Source organism: Anser anser (assembly GCF_964211835.1).
Source record: "Anser anser genome assembly, chromosome: 2".
NCBI classification, from domain to species: Eukaryota; Metazoa; Chordata; class Aves; order Anseriformes; family Anatidae; genus Anser; species Anser anser.
In genome coordinates, this window is record NC_139721.1 from 67,756,931 (window position 1) to 67,781,630 (window position 24,700).

General features: G+C 40.8%; 1 protein-coding gene across 2 annotated transcripts in view; it reads left to right on the plus strand.

Moving 5' to 3' along the window:
* Nucleotides 1-2,006: 2,006 nt before the first annotated feature.
* Nucleotides 2,007-24,700, plus strand: part of LPCAT1 (lysophosphatidylcholine acyltransferase 1) — a 52,242-nt gene continuing 29,548 nt past the window's right edge. The window contains exons 1-6 of one of the 2 annotated variants that reach the window (XM_083824328.1): nt 2,007-2,354; nt 8,535-8,677; nt 10,164-10,378; nt 16,594-16,706; nt 18,235-18,295; nt 20,766-20,824. In XM_083824328.1, the coding sequence (XP_083680454.1) occupies nt 2,238-2,354; nt 8,535-8,677; nt 10,164-10,378; nt 16,594-16,706; nt 18,235-18,295; nt 20,766-20,824 (708 nt within the window). In that variant the 5' untranslated portion in view covers nt 2,007-2,237. The remainder of the gene's footprint in view (nt 2,355-8,534; nt 8,678-10,163; nt 10,379-16,593; nt 16,707-18,234; nt 18,296-20,765; nt 20,825-24,700) is intronic. The other variant, XM_083824327.1, reaches the window with a different exon arrangement.

Sequence of the window (24,700 nt, forward strand, 5' to 3'; positions counted from 1 at the left end):
CACAACCAGCAGAACTGAGGAAGCCTGCTTGCATCTCATATCTCATTTTCCCTGTTTTCCTGCTCCAACACCCTCGTCTCTTGTCTCCCGTGCCTACTGGAGTGGGAACAAGAGCACATGCCAGAGCCCTCGGATGGGCTGTGTACTGAGCAGCCGGTGGCCACCACCTTCTGCCTGCTGGCCTCACTTAACTCTTCAGAAACTCTGTTATTTGTTGTTGAAACCAGCCCCTATGAACTAATCACTGGTTTAGTCATAGGAAAGAGAGCAAAGGAGAGGGCAGCCAAATCTTCCAGAACACAGCTAAAATACTTTAGAGAGCTGAGGGTTGGAAGGGATCATTGGATCATGTACTCTGGCCTTTATGTCATGGGCCATTAAGCCACATTGCCAGTCCCAAACCTGACTGCATAGCTTATGTATGATTAAAAATGTCAAATTTGACTGAGATTTCCTCAGTTCCCAACCACTGATACTTCTTACATGTTTTTCTAGTATTTAAAAAGCTTTAGCACATGGTACTTGTTCCATGTGAAGGTATTTAAACACTGCAGTAACTCTTAAAAGATCTGTTTGATAAATTAAATTGATGTAGCTTTCTAAATTTATTGTTGTAAGATATTTATTCCAGTCCTCTAATATTTTTTCAGGTCTTTTCTGCACCACCTAATCTTTAAAGTGAAAGCTACACACATTGCTCTAGTATCAGTCTCATTGATACACAGAGTGATTGACTTCCAAGACACAATTCCTGTTGGTACATCCAACAATCGTACAGGCTCTCATTCCAGAAGCATATCTTATAGGGTTTGGAAATATATATGGTTTGAGCTGTAAAAGCGTGTTTGAAAGTGTTAATTTTACCAGGCAGTCCAGGTGATTTTGCAGTTGCTCTCACCGTAGCTTAGCAGATTACCATTTAGCACGTCCACAGATTTTACTAACAGTGAGCTTATTTCAGATCTTTGGTTAAAATCTTGAAAGACTCTGGACCTGCAGAGCCTGGGAAACTCCAATATTATGAAGATTAACCTTTGATACCTTTTCTGAACTTTCAAAAGTCAAAAACTATTCGGGTAACACCTAGTTATTGATACTGTAGCTATAGCATTAACTGTTAGAAGTATACATGGTATTAACCATAGGACTCAGGGACCATTTTGCAGTTCTAAGCCTAATGATTAGGAACTGTGGAGACAATGCATTTTTGTAGTAGCTTTTATCAATTTACCTTTAAATCTCACTGAACAAGGCCATCAGAATTGCCTTACAAGACCTGTGAGATGATCAATACTAATGATATCTGCACGTATTTCTTTATCAAATGGCCTATGTACCTTTTGCACTGCTAGGCCTGTGGCTGGTGTTAATTTAAACAGGCCAGGATTGTGTCAGTCACTCGGCTAGGCTTCCTGAGAACTGGCAGAACACCAGCGCTTATTTAATAATCAAGAACTTCCTTTATATCCAAAGATTTATTAAGACCCAACCTTAGCTACTTCATTCCAACTCTGTTATGGTCCCAGGCTGCAAATTAGCTAGACTCCTTGGTTTAAAAATAAATAAATAAATAAGTCTAGGTTTGCTTGGAACAAAGGCCCCCCCCCAACAGATCTGAAAACACCTCCTCACATCATGCTGCATGTGGGAGACATTCACCCAGCTCAGTGGTCTCAGGGGGGTTCCCTTTATCTTTTTTTTTTTCTCTCTCTCTCTTCAGCTGCACCAAGCAGGGTTTCTCCTGCAGCCTGCAGCACGTTTACCACCTCCCCGTGACCAAAACCCATTGGGAATGAGGGTGGGGGTCTCTTGTAGGGCGCCCTCACATCGCCCCCCACCCCCAGCCAGGGGCCTGGATCACGGAGGGGGTCTCCCAGGACCCCCATGTGCATGCCTGTGGGGGTGAACGGCGCCAGGGAGCGGGTGGGCTCGGGCTGAGCGGCGCCATGAGGCGAGTGAACGCCCCCCTCACATCCACCCGCCCCCCCGCCATCCTCCCAACCGACGCGGAAACCGGCGCCGAGCCGAACGGCCGGAGCCGGCGCGCAGAGCGCATGCGCGGGCCGCGGTGAGGGCGGGGGCCGGCGTCTGCTGCTGGGGGAGCGAGCGGCCCCCGGCACCGGGACCGGCGGGCGCAGCGCAGCGCCCTCGCCCGCTCCGCTCCTCGCCTTCCCGCTCCGTCCTTCTTTCCTTCCCTCCTTCCCTCCCCCGGGCCGTGCCCGTAGCCCGGCCCCGCCATGAAGCTGAGCAGCCGCGGCCGAGGATGCTGCGTGGCCGGCAGCCGGGAGCGCGGGCCGCCGCCGAGGAGCCCCTTCGTGCACCAGCTGCGCCTCGGCCCCCTGCAGAAAGCCAAGGTAGGGGCACGGCCGCCCTGCCTCCATCTCCCCGCGCCCCCTTCCCTCCGTCTCCCCTCCCTCCATCTCACCGCCCTCCCTCCATCTCATCTCCCCCCCGCTCCGTGAGTCGGCGGGGGCGCGGCCGCCTCCGCGCTTCTCCTCAGCCTCTCGGTTTAATTTATTCATATATTTATTTAATCTCGGTCGCCGGGCTGGTCCGAAGGAAGTTTGGGTTAAAACCTGCAGGTGGCGGGAGGCAGGGGTCGGGGGGAAGGGGTGTGGGGGACCCCCGGCCCTGCCTCGCCTCGAAGGGTGCTGAGGCGGGTGCTCAGCCCCGTCCCAAGCTTGCTGTGGGATTTGGGGCACTCGCTGGGTGAAGAAATGCCACCAAGGGCTCGCCTAGCCAGGGGCTGCCCCTTGGTACTTCGTCCCACCGGTGCTGCGGGTCCCCGCGGGGAAACCTTCCCTTCAAGCTGCTGTTTTGGGGGCCCACAGCCTGCGACAACCCTCGGTGTGGAAATCAAGACCCACTAACACCGAACCTGCCAGGTCAAGGCTGTTCGGATCCAGCTGTAATGTAATTTCTCTTTTGGTGGAAGTTCATTGTTGCCTTACCTTGTTGCTGCCTGGGTATCGAAGACGAGACGCACATGGCCTGATATACCTAATATTGAAGTGCACCTCATGTTGAGTACCTGACAGCCAAGGAATTCTCCAGACAAACAGAGATTTTCACTTATTTTTTAATCAACTTTCTCAACATGAGACAGATCAGGGTTGAATTCAGTGGTTGCTGATAAATTGTTTGAATGGGAGAAGAGAGAAAAGGCTCATGTCATCTGCCTCATTCAATTTATACCGAGAGCCTCCTTAATAAATCATGTAGTCATAATGATTTCTTTTCCATGTAACCCTGCTTCGTTCCTCATGTCATTGATTACACAAAAACAATGAGGCAAAAGTCTTGCAATGAGAAGAAAAGAGCATGTAGTCATATGCATTCTGATTGTATCTCATTATAACAACAACAATGTTTTATTTGCATTCATAATCTCTCTTTTTAATGTTTTTTCTTTCTACTTGATTATTTACAAGGAATTTTCAACAATACTGTTAGAAGGATGGAACACCAGTTTCATAGTTTTTTGCAGGCTCATATAAGCTACCAGTGTTGTTGATCTTCATCCTCTTCACCAGCTGAGTGACTGGCTGTAGAGTGTACCCATCTTCTATGCAGGCTGCTCTGCACATTTGTATCAGACGTGAACTTTGCCGCTGGATCTCAAAGATTTGTTATTTCCAATGAAAACTGCAAGATGCGTTTAAAGCTGTGTAGTGTTTTACAGTGTGTAGACAAAAGGAATAAGCTTATCAAAGTCTGGCTGAGTTTTGCTTTCTAAATGAACCATCCTTTGTGGATGTACAGTGGCACAAAGTTCTTTAGCCCAGCCATTCCTGTAATCGTATTTCTGCAGTATTTAAGGAGGAAGCACACAAGCTGACATGGAGAACTATGATTGATTTTCTTCTTTGCCTTAATGATGTTCTCCTAACCTCTTTTTTAATTAAAAGAATAATTGGATTAGAAGCTGTTAAAGGAGAGCTGTGAAACTGTTTGACTTATGTGAAATGCTGCAATCCCAGAAAGGGAGGCTTCTGGGCTGGGGAGGCTCCTTTACGGTCGATTACAGCAGTGCTTTCTCTTCCATGCAGTCCTGGCCTGTCACTAAGAGTTCAGTATGAAGTATTACAGCTGAACTCACTTCCTGTTCAGCTGGAGGCACAGACTGTGTCACAGGTTTTTCTGTCAGCCCTGTGAGCCTAACAGGGGTGAGTTCTGGGTTTGCACGGCCTCACCAAGTTAGGAACTGGAGGTACGTGAAGTTGGCGAGCAAAGGGGACCAGGAGATGACGCTGCTTTGTCTGAAGGACTGTTGTTTGTTGCTGATGGTCTGTCAGATAGCTCCATTATCTTCACTGCCACCTCATGCCTCCCTCATCCTGCACTCTGCAAGAGGTTAGATTAACACCTTTTCTGTTTTGCTTGTTATTGCAATTCAGAGTAAATGCATCTTAAAAGATTTCAGCCTGAGACTGGAAGCAAAAAAGTAGAAAGTACGTGGACAAAGCAACCACAAAGAGGAAGAAAAACAGCAAAAAAAATAAATAAATCCCGTTGAGACCCAATAAACTGTTCACGTCTTTTATTGACTTTATAAAAACTGGAAGGTACCAGTGTAAAAACAGTAAGCTGTACAGAGAACTGAGTCTCGTGCTTCCTGTAGAAGTTACGGCTATTTGGCACTAATCTGAGGATAACAATGGGGGGGGATCATTCCCGAAACTACCTGTTTTATTTTTATACTATAATAGAAAGATCCTTTCTGGAAGACAGGCAGACATGATTTCATTAACCACAAGTTTCGTTCATCATCGTAACATGCTCTGGGCAGCTGTCACGTAAGTCAAAACTTTTCTTCCTGGTTACCTCTGCAGAGCAGGCAGAAGCTTTGCTGAAGCTGTCACAGAGCATTTGTAGCCTTGTCTCCTGCCACTTAAAAACACGTTATGGTGCCATATTTCTTGCTTTCAGTGTTTCTGGCCTTTTTATTGCACCATTGCTGGTGTTCCTTTGGTGCCTCGGTGAGCTGATTTGGCTCATTAAACCAGCCAATTGTTGGGTTTTTCTGTGTTCTGATTGGTTTTTCCTTTCTTTTGCCGGGATTGCTTTTCTTCAGCTTAATGAGCTGCATTGCTCACTGCGAGCTCAGATAAGCGCTAGAAGGGACTCGAGGGGAGAGTGAACAGGGCCACCCTCTTTAGCAGCAATGATCTGTTAGATTGGCTTAGTCACAAATGAACGTTTCCACTCCCGTAATTATCTCCATAAACGTGGCAGTCGGGAAACTTGCAGAGTGGGAAAGCAGGTGGTAAGGTGGATTGTTGGTGGATGAATTTCTTGCTCCTGCAGAGCCACCTGTGGTATTGGTGACTTGGGGTCGTAGAGGTGAGAATAGTGAAGAAGTGTGGGGCAAGTCGTAGTCTGTTATGTTAAAAAGAAAAATTAGAAGCTCTACCGTGTTATAAATGTGCAGTTCACTGGTCTGTTTTCCTTGTTCAGTATTTGGCCATTACTTTGTTGTAAGTCATGGAAACTTTGTTGTAAATGAACTGCTTATGAGGATGATCCGCGCTGTATTGTTAATTTCAAAGATGCATTTTTCAGCTTCCCTGCATGAGAGGTATGATGCTGACTTTCAGGACTGGAAACTGACACGCATAAGAAGCAAAGTTACTCTGTGATTCTTGTGGTCAGTGTTTAGATACGTAGGACCTGAAGCTTTGAAGAACTTACAAAGGCCTTAAGTTCATATTTTATGCCTTCATTGTAAGTTCATACTCAAATCAGAATGCGGCATTTCTGGACAAGGAAAACATGATAACCTCTTCAGTTTCAGTGACTTACTTGCCTTGCAGCAGATTGGAGCCTTCTGACTGAAGGGTGGGATCCAGTTTCTCAGGCAGCCCTCTGTTACAAGCTCTCAGACCACCCTCTTCCTTTCTGCTGCCCATGGGTCTTGCACATCATACCTGTCAGCTTCTGAAAAGCTAAGTAGGATCCCGCAGAACACAAAAGTAATTGAGCTGTAGTCAAAGCCCTCTTGAGAAGATTGGTCATGAGCTCAACCTCCCAAAGTATAGGTCCAGATGTACCTCCGGATGTCCGTGTTGATTCCAAGCCTTCTTCAGGGACCAAACACAGCTGTCCTCTTCTTTCTGCTACCAAACTGCTTTTATTGGCAGGTCCTGCACTCCCACCTGCTAAACAAGAGGCTGGTGTCACGGTGGGTGCTTGGAGCTGCTGCTCGCTGCCTGTTTCCAGCTGGCTATTTCCTGCTATCTCTGGACACAGAAGACCAAGGGGCCTTTTCTGCATGTTTCTGCTATCTTTCAAAACCTTGTGGATGCAACAGCTGCTTCTGTTCTGCTACGTGGCTCTGAAGTGGTCATGATATAACAGATTGCTGCACAGATGCAAAGGACTGGATAGCTCACCGCCAGCCAGTTGTCTGCCCTGGTGTAGGAGGAGACTTCGAGGAGTTGGGGGGAGAGGGTGTGAATCCCAGAGGCTGTGTCCTCACCTGCATTCTCCTTCCTTTTTTTTCTCCACAGCTGGTCCCTTCCTTCTGAGGAGCCTAGAAAGCAGCTGCTCTCTCTTCTCCAGTTTGTAGATGAATACTCCCCTATTTTATGAGTTTTCTTGGGGCTGCTGCTTTCTCTCTCTCTGATCTCTTGAAACATTTGAACCCTTTATGCTGTCTCTCACTTTTTTTCTTGTTCTTTCTTCTAATCGATACTTGCATCTGTGTTCCTCATGCTTCTCATCCAGCCTCATTTGCAAATGAAGTTCGTGCTTATCGTTCTTCTGATACAGCTGCCAGAACTCATGTCCCCTTGTGCTAAACTATTTTCCCCTCTTTTTCCATAGTCTGAGTGAAGCTTTATTAAACAGCTGATGTGACTCAATTGCTTGTTGCTGCCAGAAGTGGTAGTCAGTGGATGCAAAGTTGCGTGAGTTAGTATGACTTCAGGGCTTATCTGACCATTGCCACTTCAGGAAGTTGGACTGGTTCGTTTGGGAAACTGTCATATCAAAGAGGAAAGAAAAAAGTTTTCTCCTACTGTGGCAAACAGAAGCAGTCTGCTGGGGGACTGGAGTCCTGTTCTGGGAAGTGAGACCGTAGTCTTTGGGAGGTGACAGTGCCAGTCTGAACTGTTACCGTAAAATCTGGCATTGCAGTGGGCTGTCTAGGGAACCGGTAGCTTCAGGTTTCCTACTGCTGTGTTCCCTGCCTCTACCCTAGATGTAAAGGTTTGTGCTGCCAGAGTGAGGTGGTTTAGTGAGCTCTTTTGGGAAGTGAGAGGAAGCTGGTCAATGGAAAACTGAGCTGCATGATGACAAGGGCTGCATCAGGGAAGAGAAGCAGAATATGAATGATGGTTTTCCACAGCACCCTGGGATGCATCAGATGAAGCACAATGTGAGACAGCACCATATGCCTCATTTCTCATCCTTGTCTAGCCATGATGACGTTGAGAAGTACTTTTCTGCCTCATCTGGTGCACCTGTGGATGTATAACATATTTCCTTTTGAATTCTTTCTTCACATGTCCCTTATATCATTCCATAGCGTCTTGTCTGTCTTCTGTCCGCTTCCCCTGAACAGCTGGTGCAGCGCTGGTGCAGCCCCAGTCAGCATCAAACAGTTTTTGGTTCTCACTCTTTCCCCTAGCCAGCCATCTGAAGCCTTACCCCATCCACTTTCAGTATGGTTTTAGTTTTTTCTTCCTGTTCTTTGAGAAAGATGGGACTCCTGGCGCTGTTTCCAGGAACAGGTGGATCATTGCACAGATGGTTGCTGAGTTGTGTTTTGTGTAGGACAGTTCCAGACATCTCCAAACAGCACAGGAAAGGCCCAGCTTTTAGGAGCGTTCTTCAAAAGACTGTGGGAGAAGTTCCAATGTGATGTGTTTTGCACCAAAGCTGAAGGTAGGGGGCAAGCTGGGTGACGTTGGACTCTGAGAATGAGTGGTGGAAGGGGTTGTAGAAGCAGCTGGGTTCACCATGGCTTCCAGAGGGAGGATAACTTCTTGAAAACCTCAGCTTTCCAGGGGGTTGTGCCTGGAACACAAATATCCAGACACTTGTATGAGTTTATCTCGGGGTATTTCTGTACAGTGCTCCCTACAGTTTCTGGGTACAGGAATATACTGCAGAGCATCTGGTACCCGCCCAGTCCTGGGAAAGTTTAGCCTGTGAATGCGCCCTGCTGAAGAAGTGCACATCACTGGCTGTGTGTGCTGTGACGGACTCGCTCCTCGACAGGGCAGTAAGATTTACAACACACCCATGCTAAATATTTACTTAATGTGAGGCTGCAGAAAGGAAAGAGGAAACACTGGATCTGAAGAAGTGCAGAAAGTTGACTGTGTTAGCTTTTAAGAGCGTCGCTGTGTTTCAGCTGTGATTCTGATCTGTGAGTACAAAATTGTTACACTACAATTGTTTGCTTGGGATTGAAACATACTCATCTGTTTTTAACATGAGGTATTTTTAATTTAAATCTGCGGTTCCTAGCAATTACTCTTTCAGTCTGAAATTGTGTTAGAATAACTCACTTGTTTTGGGTTTTGCAGATCGCCTTCATGACCTTGACTCTGTTTCCTATCCGACTCTTTTTTGCTGCTTTTATGATGTTATTGGCCTGGCCTTTTGCGTTCATTGCCTCAATGGGATCTGACGAGCAAGAGCTTGAAAAGCCCCTCTCCTGGTGGCGAAAGTGAGTCGCTGATGTAGTACTGTACTGAAAGAACCTGTGTTTAGTTCAGCAGTTTGAAATAGAGAAGATTGGAAATATCTCATGATACATCTGTCCCATGGACCTGCTTTCCTATTCAAAAGAAAAATATAAGAAAAATATTATTTACACATTTTCCTCAGTTGGGAAACTAAAAATACCTAACAAAACACCTTAAAAATGTTTGATTTACCAAATGACCCCAAAATTACAGGGAGAAAAACAGAAAAAACATTGCTAGCATTGTATCTTTACTGAGGATATACTGAGGATGTCTTATGAAGCTTCATTGTGCCATCCTTCAATTTTAATTATTCCCATGCAGTTATGAAGATTGACGCTTTGGAACGTGTCCAGATTTCATATTCTAAATTGTTTCAAAAATTTTCACCCCATTGTTTCCTACCCTGTGATGAATTGACAAGACTTCTGTTGATTCTCCGAGGGCTCTCCCCGTGCTTTGGCGCTCGTTAATAAATCTGTGCTTGCTCTCGTATTGGAATGCTAATTAAGGTAGAATGTAAGGTGGTGCTCACCCATCCATGAAAACTGCCGCTCGAGAAGTGAGCAGGGAGCGTAGTGTATTGCCTATCCTGTAGAGAACATTAAAAGTGTGAGCTGGCACTAGCGTGAGGGAAGCTGATTGCATTTTGTATCGCAGGAGGGAAGGAGGCTGGAACTGCGGAGGCATGTCACTTTACACTTAATTTGGAATGATGTTGGTATAATGACTGAAGAAATAATGGACCGCCTTCAATTTTGCATACAGTAATTTTCAAGCTTTTCAGAAGGCCCTCTCCTATTTCATCTACTTTCGTGTCACCCAGCTCTCCAGCCTCCGATCCCTGTGAGGATAACAATTTGTGGTGGTTAGGCTTTGCACCCTATTGGTTCAAAACAAATGTTTCTCTTTTCACTGCTGCCAAGCTATAAAAGCAGAGGGGAAGAAGAGGGAAGAAAGTGAAATGTTTCTGGAGCTCCCAGATATGTTCTGTTTGCATCCCCCTGATTGAGAATCTCTGCACTAAGTTACTGCAGTGGTTTGTTTGGGTAAACTTTAACCCAGGAATCAGGGTTCTTGCATTCTAAAAACATTCTAATAGTGTTTTTTTGTTTTTTTAGGACTCAGTTTTAGAGCTTATTTGGTATTAATAGAAAGCATTATTAGGCATTGTATATATGAAGCTCAACAGTCATAGTCTGAATCAGAATTAATGTTAAAATAAGTGACAATGTTACTATGATTTAAAAGGATTAATATTTAGGAATGAAATTAAATTGAATACTGTCTTACCTTAAGTGGCATTAAACCTGCTCAGAAAAAGAAAGCAGGAGGTCTATGCAGTGTTCCTGTTTAAGCAGTTTATCCTATGTTTTTGTCTTGCTAATAGCTTTTATGTAATGTTTTTCTTTTCATTATTTGAAGGTACCCCTGTGGCAGTGTAACTGTTATCTTACCTCTTTTCAGGATAGTGGATGTTTTGCTGAAAGCAATCATGAGAATGATGTGGCTTGCTGGTGGATTCCACTGGATAAATGTGAAAGGCAGGCGGGCGTTGCCAGCAGAAGCAGCGATATTAACAGTGGCTCCCCATTCTTCCTACTTCGATGCCATTCCAGTAACTATGACCTTCGCCTCCATTGTGATGAAAGCAGAAAGCAAAGATATTCCTGTTTGGGGAAGTAAGTTTTCTTGAAAAATTAAAAACGATTGTTTAGTAACTTCACTGGTTGTGGATGAGAAGGTCTGAAGCATAAAGAAAAAAATGGTATAATATGTGGTGAGATTATTTTTCTTGGTCTATTTTGAATATTAACAGGAAAAGGGGGAGGGGGGTGGAAGGGGAACTGTCCTTTCTCCAAAGATGAATTATTGTACTAAGTCAAAACAATTCCAGAGAACTCACGGTTCTATTTCTGCTGAAATTGCAATGTCTTAAGACCCAGTAACTAGAAAAGCAAATTAGGATGAGGCTATAGAAGCAAAGCATGAGGCTATAGATAGTCTACCAAAACTTCTTTCTTAGCATGGGTCGGGGTGCAGTCCCAGGAGTGTTTCGGGGAGTGGTGTCTGCTTTGAATGGTACCCTGCCTTGAGGGTGTGTTGCAGATACCCAAGTCAGTAGTGTTTAAACAACCCATGTAGATTTTCATGAGATTTGTGATTTTGATTTATTTGGTGCAGTTGTGCTGAAGAGCTCCATGTGGAGCTCTTCTTTGCGTTTAGTGGGATGCCTTGCAGGACCCCAACTAGATGAGGGAACTCCAGGCCATGTTGTGCTACTGAAATGTGATGGGTGCAGGATGGCATTTGACAGAACACTGTAATTGCCGCTTAACTATTCCACGTTGGATTCAGTAAGGATTAGTGGAAAAATCTGAGTGGAATCTATAGGGATATGGAGATTGCTACCTTCAGTGCAACAACACAAATAATGCATATTGAGAAGTTCCAACAGCTTTCTATATACTTAATTTTAGGGTAATTTCAAAAGCTCTCAGCTGAAAGTGTAGCCTTATTGCAATCAATTTTAAAAATGTTTCACTTGATTCTTTTCATGCATGAGCAAAAACAGTTACAAAATTAAAAATCAGAAAACTTCATATAGAGATTTGATGAACTATTACTGGAATATTATTTATGGATTTATTTTATATCATGAAGCCACAAAAATGATTCAGTCCTTTATGAAGTGTTCAGAAAAATGACATGGAATTAAGCGTGGTAAAGGTCATAACTGGAATTCAGAATTCAAAAAAACACTTTTTTAAAGAATACTTTTATATGAGCAACATCATTTACAGTAGTTTGTGGTGTTAAAGTAAATGCGCCTTAGAAGAGAGGTGAGGAATCACTGTGATAAATGGCTTAAAGTTTGGTGAAAACTTCCTGGTAGAAAGAAATTCTGTTTTTGTATATTTATATATATATATATATTGTGATTTATGGTGATTACGGGTGAGCGAACGGCTGTGTGGTGTTTAGCTGCCAGCCGGGTTAAACCACAACACTGTGGATCAGATGCAACTGCCAATCTTCTCCTCCTTTGAATCTGGTATTTTAATTCTAATGTTATTTATACTTTTTTCTCTTTTTTTTTTTTGTAGAGATATATTTCATACTACTAGACTACTGGTATTTCTTTTGTGCTATCTGTAAAAAGGTGTTTGTGTTTTTCTTGGATTGCTTGGTGAATTGTCAACATTCCAGATATTCATCTAGAATTTCTCAGAGCAGTCAGAATCGTTTTTTATGTTCTTCAGCTTTGTAAATCTTGCAAACCTCTTGTACTGGCTCCAGTGGAGTTTTGCAGTCAGCCACTGATAATCCTAAGCTTGCTATCTCTTAATTGAGGTTTTTTAATAGTCATTCAAAATCTTCTGAGAAGTTTTGAATGAAGTACATCCATTTAACTCTGAGCTGACTTTCTATCAGGTGACAAATGAAGCAACAGATAAAATTTAAGGTAATTTTCATTGGTGAGGACTTTGGGTGAAGAGATGATCTTTGTCTAGACAGGTATGGATGTCTTCCAAATATATGTAGTAAATAATGTAATGACGGTGTTGATCAGGTATTATAATTGTTTAACAGAAGAATCAGGTCATTTAGCAGACATGGGAAGATCTGAATGCTAATGGCTACCAGGATTGGTTCTGGAAATATTTTAATAGGTTTCTGGAGAAGCTGCCTGTATTATTGTACCCTTGGTTTGCTGGTCATGGGATATTAAGCTTTTGATCAATTTTATTCCTGATGATTAAAAGCTTGTTCTTCATGGCACTGGAAGTATTCCACAAGTGTGTCTGTATATACGTGTTTTATTGCTTTCTAATTTGAAGGCAATTCTCCTGGACCACAAAATCCAGTTTCAGAATCAGACTTAACTCGTGACTCCTTTGGACAACTTCCTTATTTTTAGGCAAACAAAGAATAAAACAAACAAAAACCCTTTTTTGGCTCTAACAAGAGTTATGACCTCTTCAGTTAGTCATTAGTAGTGAGGAAAATCACCTACTTAGCACACATACACTGGCTTAAACTTCAGGGAGGAACTGCTTGCCCCAGAAGCCCCACCTGGCTCCATCCAGCTTTGGGGTCTCCAGTGGAAGAAGGATGTGGACCTGTTAGAGCAGGTCCAGAGGACGGCCTCGAAAACGATCAGAGGGCTGGAATGGCAGTCCTGTGAAGAAAGGCTGAGAGCTGGGGTTCTTCAGCTTGAAGAAGAAAAGGCTGTCGGGAGACCTTGTTGCAGCCTGCAACATGCATAAAGAAGACTTATGAGAGAGATGGATAAAGGCTTTTTACCAGGGCTTTTAATTACAGGACAAGGGGTAATGGTTTTAAACTGAAAGAGGATAGATTTGAATTGGATATAAGGAAAAAAATCTTTCATGATGATGAGACACTGGCACAGGCTGCCCAAAGAAGCTGTGGATGCCCCATCCCTGGAAGTGTTCAAGGCCAGGTTAGACGGGGCTTTGGGCAACCTGATCAAGTCAAAAATTTCCCTTCTTCTCCCTGCAGGGGTGTTGGACTAGATGACCTTCAAAGTTCCCTTCCAATCCAAACCATTCTATGATTCATTGAAATATACATGAAATTTCAGTGATCATACCAAAAAAAAAAAATAAACAACCAGCATCTGGTAAGTAGAGAGTGCCAGAATAGGCTGAGCACATCACCATGCTACTGAAGTAGGAAATGTCTTTTTAGCACGATGGCTTTCCAGAGCCTTGGTAGATCTGGGCCCAAGGAGGGTGACATCTGTGAATCTGTTGCATCATCTTACGTGGGCTGAGGAAATTGGATCCGTTCATCTGTCAGCATAGGTCCTTACATTTTCAGGTTTAGTCTACTGGATCCAACTTCAAGTTCAGCTCTCTTATTTTTGACTGGTAAAACAGCTGGGATAAAAGCTATTTTTCAGCTAGTTTTCATAGCTGAAGCGGTCAGTGCTAGTGCAGAAATATTTCAGTAAGAAGGAAAGGGGATTTGTCAGCAAATGTGATTTGGTGCTGTTAGGCAACTTTTGAGATTCAAAACTCTTCTGTGGTCTGAATGTTTTGAAACTGAATTTAAGTTGATAAGCCGATTTAAACTTTAAGCAACTACTCCACATGTGTAACTTCACCCTCTGAAGAGAAGAGAGGAAGTTGGTACCTTTGAAATGAATGGGGAAATATGTTAGCTGAAGTCTGTGAAGGAGGAGGTAATTTGTACTTCGCAGAATACAGAAAAGCTATAGGGGCAGGGAGAATCATACTGTGCTATAAAAACTATCAATTTTTGATATCAATTGATTTATCCCCCCCCCCCCATAGTAAACTTACGAGTTTCCGTTCAAGTTCATCTCTTGAAGGTGCTTGATAGGCTTTTCTTGCGCATCGTGAGTAAGAAATAAATAATTAAATAGAGAAAAAAATATGCCCTGGCAGCTGGACATGTTTTCATCTTAGAACTTAAAAGATACTAAATTACTTCCCCATCAACTCTGTGAGAAGTTTTGCAACTTAATCATTCAGTTCTCTATCCCAATTTCAGAGCACACAAGAAAAAGCACCACTGTACAGCCATGGCTTTTCAGTGAGGATTTCACATTTAAATACTGCTGAGACTCATCAAAACAGTCCTTAAACCCTTTTTTACCGTACAGCAGGTTTTTTTTTTTTCAAAAATGTTGCAGATTTCTTCTCTCTATGTTGTAAATCAGCAGCTTACAACACCATTAAGGTCAACAGCTCGAGTGCCAACAGCCCACGTTTTGTTGGCATTCTAGCCTGCCTGGAGAGCACGAATGAACTCCCCTGTTCTGCAGAGTATCTTGAATTTATTGCCGAGCTTATCCATTTCATAGATGTCTGTCTATATTTTGATGTCTTTGTCATAGTAAAGTAAAACCTGCTTGCTTAATTTAGAATCAGAGAATATCCCAAGTTGGAAGGGATCCATAAGGATCATTGAGTCCAACTCCTGGCACCGCACGGGTCTACCCAAAAGTTTAGACCATGTGACTAAGTGCACAGTCCAAACGCTTCTGAAATTCAGACAGGCTTGGTGCAGTGACTACTTCCCTGGGGAGCCTGTTCCAGTGTTCAACCACCCTCTCGGTGAAGAACCTCTTCCTGATGTCTAGCCTAATTTCTTCTATTTTAAAGAAGTCCTGTAACAAGAAATCAACTTTTTTAAGAGCCTTAGAGCTCTGAAATTTTCCTGTTCATTCCACAGTCTGAATTCCATCATCTGGGCTTAACGCAAAAGAAGTTTTTGGGGAAAAGCTGAGGATGCTTGAGGTTTTTCTGTTTTAATGGGTGCTTTTTTTTTTTTTCAATAATAAGAGAAACTCATGACTACCATCAATAAGAAAGAGTTGTGAAATTCAGTATGGTTTTCTTTGCTTTTTTTTGGCTTGTTCTGTTTTTTCTTTTTTTTTTTGGTGTTTTGTTTTTTTTATTTTTGTTTTTAACCTTCTGACAACAGTAGCTCCAGCTGGCCCATAATGACCTTCGATGCTCCCCTAGTCAGCACCATTCTGTGGATATTGGTCAAGAGCAGGCATGTAGGAAAAAGTGCAAGCGTGTTGTCTGGTAACTTTTCTCTAATAGACTGTCTCCTAAGCTTCAGCAACTTGTGGGATAAAAGCAATTTCAGAGGCTGGTCAGATGTCTGGGAATTTGCTGCAAGGTGCGATGGGTTAGTTTAACACAACCATAGGACGATCTTGGTGAGTGCTGGCTAAACTGCCAGTAGGATGCCAGCAGAACCAGCAGCTTTTGCTGAGTACAGGACTGTACTCAGACTGTACTTTTTTTTTTTTTCTTCACACTTTAAGTACTGGCTGATCCATTAATGCAGCAAGTTTATCCTTGACAAAAGAAGATTATACAACTAGTGTCAGTGAACTCATCTTACAGTAGTTGCAAATATGAAAACTGTGTTTTATTTGTGTGTTTTAGGCAACTAGAATAGCTAATGATTTAGTGACTTAAACCTTTAAGTAAGACTAGAAGATATGAAGGTGATACAAAGGTATTTAAGGACAGCCTGCTGAGGTTAAAACATGTAGTGGTATATTTGCAGATGCTCCTCTCATAATGCTCTTTGACATTGCAGATCTGTGTATATGGGTGGTTTTGTTTGTTTTTTTTGTTTTAAAAAGAGAGCTTCAGTATCCTTGACAGACATGCATGGATAGGGTATTGTGGATTGATTTCTGACTCTTGTTGATTCACATTTTGTGTCTTCCTGTGTATAAAAAATTTTCCCACTGAGCCAGGAAAGGAATGCCTGAGATCTGAATCATCTAGTATGAGAAACAGGCAAACAGGTGACAGCTTCGAAAATAAGCATGCGTTTTCTTTTGAGTGTGCTGATTTTCCCAGAAAAGATAACATAAAGCATGCATGCAATATCTTTGATGGAGTACCGTCAGTGAAGCTGAGCTGTCGTAGGAAATAAAGACAGTGGCAGTTCAAGCCATAGGGTATGTTTTTGCTTGCCTAGGTAGGTTCCTGCTGCTTTTAGGAGTGGTATGGGGGGAGTCCTATAGGTTTTGTAGGAGGAGGAAACTGGCTATAGTCAGCCACAGCTGCTTAGTTACAGAAAACAATGCGTAATATGCACAATCATGTTTAATATTGTGATTTATGTATAATGGTCTATTAAAGATTGAACAAGTGCCAAAATTGTTAAAATGGTTTCCCTCGCAGGAATTCATGAAAGTATTTGAATAAAACTCCAGTAATTCAGCTGAAAATTTAAGTTTGTAGTACGTATAATAAAGTAATTATATACATTTATCAATATTTGTCCAGAGGGCTATAGGGGTAGAGATGGATCTCTTTCAAACAAGTAGAAAAAAAGGCTGGTTTGCTTGTTTGTTTTTCCTCCTCTTTAGCTCTTATCAAATACATCCGACCAGTATTTGTGTCTCGGTCAGACCAGGATTCTCGCAGGAAAACTGTTGAAGAGATAAAGAGACGAGCTCAATCTGATGGTAAATGGCCACAGGTACTGTATGCTCCTACTGTGTGTCAGATGATATTTGGCATTTCAAGGCTTTGGATATGCAGTTTTCTTCATTTCCTTGCAGGATGCTTTAGGTGGTTTGTGGGGTGTGAGGTTCCCCCTTCATTTTGGAAGATCAAACATAAGATCCTAATCTATACCAAAAAAAAAAAGTAACCTAGCTTTTCATTGCAGTGTATTTTCAAGGGGAGACTGGACAAGCACCTGGGAAGAGAGGTTTTAAGTGATACTAAGCGGACAAAACCGTGTGAGGTTTAGGAAGACCTCTAAGAAAATCATCAGGTGCTCAGCAGAATACCTGGAGAGTATTGTGTGTTCCTGCCCTTCTCGGTATTCTGGCATATTGTCACTGCTGGAGATAATCCAAGCAATTCAAATGTTCCAGTAACTGGAGTATGTCTCTGGGCCACATCGTGAAAACATTTCTATAATCGTGTTTTGGGGTTTTTTCTTCACTTAAAATATGACCGCTTATAATGTGCGTTGGAAGAGAGTAATGAGAAGGGAGAGATGAATGCCGAAGGTCTATGTTTTACAGAAGCAAGTAATGTCTCTCAAATTTTGAAGCACTTTTCTTGTGATTTTTTTTTTAAATTAAAATAAAAAGTATTACTTTTTTTAATGGCATCGTTACTACTACAGTGGTTATGTCCACATATTGGACTACTGAAACATTCTAAACAACGCTAGAAAGGCGATACAGAGCTTTCACATCATGACTTTCACCAATAGATTTCAAAGCACTTAAAAACAAATAAATATTCATATTTACAGATGATGAAATCGAATTACAGAGCTGAAATGATTTCCAGAATATCTAACAAACATAACAAAAGTAGGCAATAAAACCAGTAATGATCATTTTAGTCCATTGCTTTCTTCTTATTTATTTACTTTCTCTTTTTACTTCATTTAAATGACTAGTTCTGTAATGCAGCAGTTTCAGCAATTCGTGGCTTTTTGCCAAGATTTTTTGTGCATTTTTTTTCAATCTAATCTCTTCCTCTGAATTTGGTTCAACTTGAGCATTTTTCTCCTTGCTAGAATTCTGTTTAGATATTTTCAGCCTCTGGCATTCTCATATCTGTACGCAAGCCCAGTAATAAATGGAGAAAGAAGATATCAATCTTTCTTAGCCTGTAAGCAGGTAGACTGGGAGCTGGAATTTTGTTTTGGTGCAGAACAGAGTACAATATTTTTACAAGCACCAAAGACTTCTGTGAAAATTCTCTGAAACTCATGAGGTTTTTCTAATCCCTGTTAATGTTCTGATAGAATCACATTGTTATCAGAGGTCAAGAAAGAGGAAAAAATTAATAGAGTGTAAAAAAAAAAAAAAGTCCTCAATGAAGAAGTCAAGCACGGTTCTGTCTCGATAGTCAAAAATATTTTTCTTTTATCAAGGAAAAGTAGTTCTGTTTTTTTGACTGTAATCAGTTAACTTTATATTTTAAAAGATGCGTTTATAAATCCACATTCAAATATTTCTTCACTTTTTTTTTACTTCAAGATAATGATATTCCCAGAGGGCACTTGCACAAACCGATCCTGTCTAATTACATTCAAGCCTGGTAGGTATGATGCTTGTTTCTTTGTTCTATACAGAATGTTCTTGTTTCTTCGATTTCTGAAATACCACTTGCATTGTAATTTGTTTGCTGTTGCAGAAATTGAATTAAATTTTGTAGTAGGGTGGGATTGAAATAGAAATTTCCTGAACTGCAATTCTTTTGTAGAATTGTAGTTCCACTGTTATGTAAAACGTTGATTTGGATAATTAGATTTATTTTCTTGACTTCTGAAATTCATGAGAGCTGAAGGAGGTTTCTCACTGGGTATTTGTTTGTGGTTGTCTTTTTTTTTAATGCATCCTCCATTTCCTCTTTTGGGTCTGTCTTGTAGCATTTTGACATGCGATAAAGGTAACAGCTTGTATCCATTTCAGACTGCTGCTGCATTTGCTGCTGTGTAGTGTTTGGTTGATTCCTCTCTTCTTGAACTTTCTTGTTGTGTTGCTTTCTGGTGAAGATAGCACAAGAATCTTGCCAGTATAGCACTGTCACAGAGGCTGTCTTTTTTTTTTTCCCAAAAATTTCCTATCAAATGTCTGCATTCTAGGCTGTTTTCAGTTAGTAGCACCCTGTTAGCTTATCAAATTAGTAGAGCACATAACACTGAACATTGTTGCAGATGTGAATTGTGGTTATAATGGGATTGTCAACACTGCAGTGAACGACCATTGTTTAATAAAAACCTGCCATCCTGGTGTAGGTACGAAGATGAGAATGAGCAGGCTGCGGTGAACAAGTCCTTTGTGATATATGTTGTTTGTTTTTTTGACTCTTCCTAGGCTTCTGCCTAGCTTACCGTGTTCTGTTCTTACTGAGTGTCTCATTTTATGTTGCTTGCAACTTGCATATCCCTGCTGGAATATCATGCAGTGAGTCAGCGTTGTGGTTCCTTGCGCTAATTCATTTGGCTGAAGGAAATACTGAGCAAACATTCAAAAAGCTCTTCCTTCACCCTTCTTAACACTTACCTTTTAGATGAATGAGTGGTGGTTAGGAGAACATCTGCTTCTCTAGCTCTCTGTTCCTTCCCTCTCCTTCTTCCCCAAATCCTGGCCATGCTTTGAAAACCCATCCAAATTCTTCATTAAAACCCTGTTTTCCTTCTCTCCCTCTGTTCCATAGGCATTCCAGCCACCAGATGCCATATACTTTCTGCCTCCAATTCCCACTATCTTCCTCTCCTCTGGTCTAGTACATGCTGCTGTCTGCCTCTTGACTATCTCACTTTTCCTGCTGCAACTTCATTCTGTATCCGTCCAGCCTCCCAGAATTCCTTTGCTTCAAGATACCTCACTTTGATATCAAGTAACTTTAGGTCTGACTAACTGCTTTCAGGATGGCTTTCCCTGTTCTGCTTTTATGGCCTACATTCCGTATACTTATTATGCAGTTTTTTGTTTGTGTTCATGCAAGCTAGTCACATGGGCAAACTATATCTAGCTTTGTTTAAACAGTAGTGTTGTCATCTACCACTCAGATTTTGTCATCTTCGAAAGTTGCTTAGGCTGCTGTTCTTAGAGACATAATAGAAAGTACCACTGGGCCAAGAACCACATCTCTGCAAGGTCCATTCGAACAACCTTCATTAAAGATGTTTATACACCACTAGCAATATTTCTTTTTACGTCTATGTAATTATTCATTTTGTAAAATAAACATAATGCTAAGCATACAGTGTACTTTCATCATTTGGTTCTTAATTTTAATTGGAATATTCAGCAGTATTTAGTAAATTACCATACAAAACTTAGTTTAAGTTTTCTTTTCAAACCAAATGTTTTCACAAGAAAGAGATGTTTAGAAGAATGTTGAGTAAGATAATTATAAAGAAAAAGATTAGCAAATGACACGTAGATTTTGTGCCGCTTATTAGAACCATAATTTTCACATGAAATGAAGTGACACTTCTATGCAATAGCTCTGGTTCAGAATACTCTATTGCATTTTACATAACTGACTAAAAACAAGACCCTCTGAGGGGAATTAAGGTGGGGGGAAAAAAAGAAAATCATTCTGTTACTTCAGAGATGATACATTTCCTCTAAACCAGTGTTGCTTAGCTAAATGTAGAGAGCTTCTTTTGCATAAGAAAGTTTAGATTCTTCATGGAAAAAATACTGTTGACCATGAGGAATCTTTTGACTTAACTATCTTGCATGTTCTCTTAATTTTCATAATAATTTATCAAGTTGAATTTGGTACTGGGCTCTGAGATGTGTGCATGACAATTTATGTAAAGGATAATTTAGAAAATGCAAGTAAACATTCATAGTCTTACCTTATGAAAAGGTGGATATACACTGTCACTCTCCTTTTTTTTTTTTAATTACTTCTGAGGCTACTTCTGGGTCTTTTTTCTCTATCAACTAATCCTTATACGTTATCAGACCATTAATCATAAAATCTTTTGCTGCAATAAATTCTGTACCAAAACATGCTATAAGGTAATGATGTGTCTTGTTCCTTCTAGGAGCATTTATTCCTGGAGTTCCTGTACAGCCAGTGGTTTTACGTTACCCAAACAAACTGGTAAGTTCAGCTCGCAATGTAATTGGAAACGTGGGGCATTTTCCTCTAAATTCATTGGTATTTCTGTAACCTTGTAGGTTAGATAATTAGAAATTAGAAATTTGGAAAGTATTAATAAATGCTTATTCGCTAAGTATGCATTCCTTAAGCTTCTAGGAGGATAAATAGACTTAACTGAAAATTTAAATGCTTCCGCTTTTATTAAGTTACTCCATTAAAACAGTGCTTTGAAAGTTATTCAGGTTGTTGTGAGAAGTACTGTGCATGTGACAAGACATAAAGGTCCTAGACAGAAACTGACACTTGTTCTGAGGCACTGCCCATTCTTGCACTGTGTGCTGGGGAGTTTTCTTCATTTATTTCTGGAAGGTACATCTGCACCTGCTGAGTGTGAGGATGCTAGTCACAAATTAACACAACTAGCTAAATGATAATAGAAAAATGTGTTGGGGATCTTGGCACCTTTATAAAGTGTCTCATTGTCCATGTTTTACATTCACTTTGCACTTGGTTGCTAGCTAGTTTGAAATAGTCCTTCAGTATAAGTCAGATTAAGGTAAAATGCAGTGTGTTTCTTTACAATATCTAAAATCAACAATTGTTAAAAATGTTTGTAAAGGTCTAGGCAAATGAAGATGAAGCTCACCAGATCTACCTCAAGATCACGAAGGATTACATTTTTTTTATTTCAGCTTTCTTGTTGTGGATACTTTCTTGTCCTATTGCAGCAAGAATCCTGTCTTTCTGCATTCCTCAGTTAATTAGATACTTCCCAGTCAACTTTGCTAGCTTTTATAATTGAACTTCTTTTTTTGAGCCCTCTGGGGCTATTTTCAGGTCCAGTCTGTCTCCTTATTAAAATGGACATTATGTAGGGGAAGGTGGGAGGAGTGTCAGAAGTAAAATAAGGACTACCTTGCCTCTTTGGTGATGTGTGTCACATCAGGTCTCATGTCATCTCTCCTTGACTAGCCTGTTAACAACCCCTTGATGTAAGGATGAATTTCATTTCCTGAGCGCTTATGTTTTGAAGTTTTTTCATGCATTGATCTTTCCATCAATTTACAGCTTGATATCAAATATGCTTGATTTTTAAAAATAAATAACTTTTCTTAGGTCCTTTATTCAACTTGCATAGACTACCACTTGCTGTTGACTGAGATCAGGTGTGATAGCAGTAACTTGATTATCTTTGGGGATGCTGTGACAAGTGTAGCAGCTGCTAAGCTCATGTAGAATTAAGTGCGTTGTAACGGGTTGCCCATGACTTTTGATTACATAATTATTTCCAAGAAAAAGTTGAGTAGCTTTTAAAACCTTTATTGCACTGCCACTTTAAAATGCAAATATGCATATTTATAAAACTATAATATATAAAATATAAAAAATACATTGTTTGATATTCTCATATTTTTAATAAGGCTACCAAAATTAATCTGCAAGTATCTTAAAAATATGTAGTACATAATATGCAGTGTTTCTAAGCTAATATAAATGCTCCTAATACTGTATTAAGAGACTGAAACTTCTCACATTGAAGTAAATCAATGTGGATTTTTGAGCTTTTGTAATTTTTTTATTATTGCATTTTTTTATTATTATTATTTTTTTAATTGCAAAATGTCTTAAACCTGTAAATATCGATGTAGATATCCAACAGGCCTGAATCTGTGTATGTTACTTCACTTGTTCCTACTTGTTCCTTACTGTAAAATACTGCTAGGTTTCAGTGCCTTGCTGAGTAATTTAAGGGGAGGAGAATAACTGCAATTAATACTTAAATTTAGATTAGCTTGGGGTCTGCAGAAGACCTGTAGCAAATTTGGAATGCGAGAGGAAGGAGGAGTACGATACAGTGGTATATAAAGGTTAAATTTTGACTAGGCTGCAGTTAAGAGTTAAGTAGCAAGAAAGAATGGAGTAGGGAGATAATGGTTTTCATAGGGTAGGACTACATTGCTGGCTTCTTCTCTGTATACTTGACCACTGCGTAGTATAATTTTGGGTTTACAGAAGAATTTAAGTTCTTTTCTTAGCCAGCAAACTCGAGTCAGGCATTGTGTTCAGTCACTCCACTGCTTTTAGCTTGAGCCTAGCCATTGTGCTCTGCCTTCGGAGCTCCAACTTCTGAAAGAGGGATCGGACTTGAGTGCTCCTGACCGTTCAGGGAGGGTTTTGGAGGCTAGAGCCTGGGGTGAATATAGCAGGTGTGCGCGCTCTTACATACTTACTTCCTTGTACCCTACATGTTCAAGAACTATGTAAAGTACTACTGTTCTGCAAGGGACTGAAACATGTCAAAAAATGATATAAATTCAGTTCTCCTCTAGCAAATAGATCTGTTTCTGTTTAACGTCACTTCTTTTCCAGTCAGTGTTGTCCCAAATAACTTTCTTCTTAGGGCTTGTCAGTGTTACGCACCAGATGATGCCTCTGGTCCTGTGTCAATGTTTCTTTAGGAATAGTATGTTACTCTGTTGCTCCTCTTGATGCATGATCAGAAAGAAATTAAAAGCCTTAAAATGTTGTTTAAACCTGAAATTCAAAATTTGCTTTTGTTCTCCTAGTTTGTCTGGTAGTATTTTACATGTAGGATGTTAGACAGCTACTGATTATATTCCATTTAAAGGAAACACTCAGATACCCCATCCACAGGTTCTACAGTAATTGTTTTGCAATTCATTTTTATGTTAATTCCCTTCATTGTGCATATAGCTCTTCCTTAATTTGAATCTTCTAGCAGAGTGCTACTAACTATGGAAGGCTATGTACCTCTCTAAATATTACAGATCTATTTTAACTGTATTTTGATGTCCAAGTGTTTTCTGAAATTAGCTGTGCTATTTGTTGTGTGGTTTGGCAGCATCTCTTTGGTGTTACTGTGTCAGAGCTGAGTGGTTGTATTTTTTTACATGCTTGCTCTCCTTCTGATACAATGTTTGCTCTTATGTTTATAGCTTGGTATGATTCTCAGCATCTCCTTATGTCAAATATAGTTATGTGAAAGATGAACTTCCACACCATCCAAAGGGCCATTAATAGATATAAAAGTTTGAAAGTGTTCTTTCAGTGTTAGCAGAGTGTGTGCTGTCTGTGAGCATAAGTTGGTAGCTGTGAAGTATCTTACATCAGGTATGGAAAACACCACTTACTGTCTTCTGCTTGCTCTTTTCATTATAAAAGTATATGTTAGCAGGAGCCTACTACTAAATAGTTCTCCCTCCTGAAGGACGCAATCCTCTTCTGCGCTCCCTGGCATTTACTCCTTTTCGCTGTTGCATCCAAATGTTCTCGATGAGAAAAAGCCTTCATATCTATCGTGACATTTGTATTGGGAATTTCTCACAAGACTGTTGTTAGATATGTTGCTTATTTGAGTTTATCGAGGGCTGAATTCTGAAAATATCTACTCTCTTTCAGGGATCCTTTGCCCAGCCAAAGGCAGGGGGATTGGCTTTTTCTTTGTCTCCTGCACTGTCGTAATTTAGGGAGATGAGTGAGATACATGTAGTACTTTGGTGCTCTATTATGGCAAATCTAGTCCCTGGTAAGAGAGAACATCAGCCATCTACTCTTCAGTGGTCAGGGTTTATAAATGGAAGCTCTTTATGGGAAAAACAAAGCCCCTCTTGAGTTTACTTGCAGTATCACCAGAGACATCAAAATTGCCATAAGAATTTTATTTCACAGCAGAACTATAGACCAAGTTCTACAAGATCACTAAGTGGAGAAGTCTACACTCGTGCACCCATGTTGATTGCTGGAAATGGAATACTTTTTAATGATATTTTTTTTGGTTTTAAAATAACTGTTGAAAGTAAAAATTTAAATTCTTAGTAGTCCTTCATGAGGCATTGACCTTATTTAAGGCTGTTG